The following is a 2,438-nucleotide window of genomic DNA, read 5'->3' on the forward strand; positions in this document are numbered from 1 at the left end:
ATGACTGCAGGAACTTAAACACTTCTTCTTACATTACTCCTTTATAATGAATAGCTTAGTTTTGTACATCTCAGTAAGGAGTATGAGAAGTTCATTATTTGGAAGATATCACTGGTTTTAAAAAATGCTATTGGTAAACTTGCATAGTCTGAATATCACCTCTAAGTTTTACTTCCAGGATTTCCATTAGAATTCAAGATTTATGAGTGAAGAGAAAGCCTATTTCAGGTGACAAATCTAAACCAACATAGTTCTGTTTGTAGTCTGATCTGACATTGTCACCTCAACCTTAGTGGGATTTCTAGGCATTTGACTTCGAAGTAATAATGAATTACCCTTGTTTTTCTCATTGGAAGAAAAATTTGTATGTGACATTTGGCAAAATGGTTTAGCTTTTCTCTAGCCTCCGTATCACTGATTGCATACCCACAGTACCTAACCCCACGCTGTTACTCACTTGCACAGTGAATCATACAAAGTTTTTTAATTAGATTGCTACAAACATTGGTTAAAAAAAATAAGCTGGAACAGAGAGGGTCAAAATTTGGAAAACGCAAAGTACAGATGAGAAGATGAGACAAAAAACAGCAAAGTAAAGTCACAGTGAAGTTTTAAGGCCTTGGAGCAATGGACCTACACGGCATCACAGATCACCCCAAAGGTTAACAACAAATCAAACCCTTTTATAGACCACGCGCTTCCTCCTCTCCCTCCCCAGAACATAGCTCTGGTAAGCAAGTGCCAAATGGCGAGGCTGGGAAGACACTATCTGTTAAACAGTTGTTGCCATCACTCCGTACAGCTGTACTGAACAACACCGAGTAACCACCATTCCTTTTAGAACCAAGCACTCTTACTAGCACATTACCAAACAAGACATCAGAAATGCCCACTGAATTTTATTTTTTTTAAAAAAAGAGAGAGAAATTGAACAGTGTTCAACTGAGAAGAACTGTCCAGGTGCAGGCGTTGTCCCAGCATCTCCCCGCCGGCACACACGAAGCAGGACAGAGGGACCGGGGGCTGCGGAGGCCAGCGGGCGGGCAGGCGCTGCGGGGCTGGCTGTGGGCAGGCGGCCGGGCGGCTCCATCCCGGGGCAGGGGCAGGGGCAGGGGCAGGGCCCGGGCTAGGACTCGTCGGGCTTGTCGGCGGGCGGCCCGCAGGGCTGCAGCATCTTCTCCATGAGGTTGAAGCGGACGCGCGCCTTGCTCTCGTTCTCGGCGATGGCGAAGTAGTTGAGCAGGTCGAAGTGGCCCATGTAGGAGCAGTAGGAGTCGCGGTGCTGGTTGACCAGCCACTCCCACTTGGTGGTGTCGGCGTGCCCCGTGCCGATGTACTTGGACTGCAGGTGCTCCAGCTGGCTGTGGATGGTGTACCGGTCCGTCATGGCGCCGCACGGAATGGCGCCCGGAAGCCGCGTCACCGCCCGCCCCGCGCCCCTTCCGCTCCCCCGGCCCGACGGCAGCCGAGGCTCCCCCCAGCCGCCCGCGGCCACCGGCGGGGCACTGCGCGCGTGCGCGCCCGCAAAGGCATGCTGGGAGTTGTAGTCCTGTGGAGCGCCCCGCCCCTCCCGCCCTTGGACTCGCAGAATCACTGACAGGAGACAAGCCCTCCAAGATCACCTGGCCCAGCCACCCCCTACCGCCAATGCCACCCACTGAACCATGTCCCCAGGCACCACGTCCAGCCCCTCCTTGAACACCCCCAGGGACGGTGACTCCACTACTCCCTGGGCAACCAGTCCCAGTGCCTGACTGCTCGTTCTGAGGAGAAATGTCTCCTCATTCCCAACCTGAACCTCCCCTGGTGCAACTTGAGGCCATTCCCCCTAGTCCTGTCACTAGTTATCTGCGAGAAGAGGCCGACCCCCAGATCCCCACTCCTTCCTTTCATGTACCTGTAGTGAGTTCTGGCAGGGCTTCAGAAGTTTCCTCAAGTTACCTGAAATTCAGCCAGCCTGCGTCAGACTTCAAAGGAAAGGGCAAAGCGGGGGATTTAAATAACTCTCTGTTACACGGACTCCTTGAAGACTCCCATTGGTTTCCCTAGGATTATTAATACGATTTGAACTTCTGCTTTAATTACTTAAATTGAGTAAGCCAGGTGAGGGTTGCAGCTGCAGGCCAGCTTCTATATTACGTCGTGGTCATACAGCACGTACCTGAGGACCTCGCATTCCCAAGCCAGACACCAGGCTGAGTCCGCCCGAAACCGGCACCACAGCTTTGCGCTAAAGGGCCAGGCCCCCAGTTAATTCCTAAAATAAAAATGCAAGTTTGACATTGCAGCTACTGCTTAATTCACCTATCTGAGAATCAAGTGAACCAAGTCTGAATACAAAGTACCTAGAAAACGGGGCATTGGGAATGAAACCAGATAGCCTCTGTCTGTCAGGAGACTTCAGTAAATATGAAAGCAAAATAAATGGAGCTTTTCCT

At 51.2% G+C, this 2,438-nt stretch overlaps 1 protein-coding gene across 1 annotated transcript; it reads right to left on the minus strand.

Moving 5' to 3' along the window:
* Window positions 1-323: 323 nt before the first annotated feature.
* SF3B5 (splicing factor 3b subunit 5) lies at window positions 324-1,467 on the minus strand. Its single transcript, XM_035322659.1, has one exon. It carries the CDS (start codon window positions 1,385-1,387, stop codon window positions 1,127-1,129), a length of 261 nt encoding a protein of 86 aa, XP_035178550.1. The 5' UTR covers window positions 1,388-1,467; the 3' UTR covers window positions 324-1,126.
* Window positions 1,468-2,438: the final 971 nt, after the last annotated feature.

The sequence above is a fragment of the Oxyura jamaicensis genome, chromosome 3, assembly GCF_011077185.1.
Source record: "Oxyura jamaicensis isolate SHBP4307 breed ruddy duck chromosome 3, BPBGC_Ojam_1.0, whole genome shotgun sequence".
Taxonomy (NCBI): Eukaryota; Metazoa; Chordata; class Aves; order Anseriformes; family Anatidae; genus Oxyura; species Oxyura jamaicensis.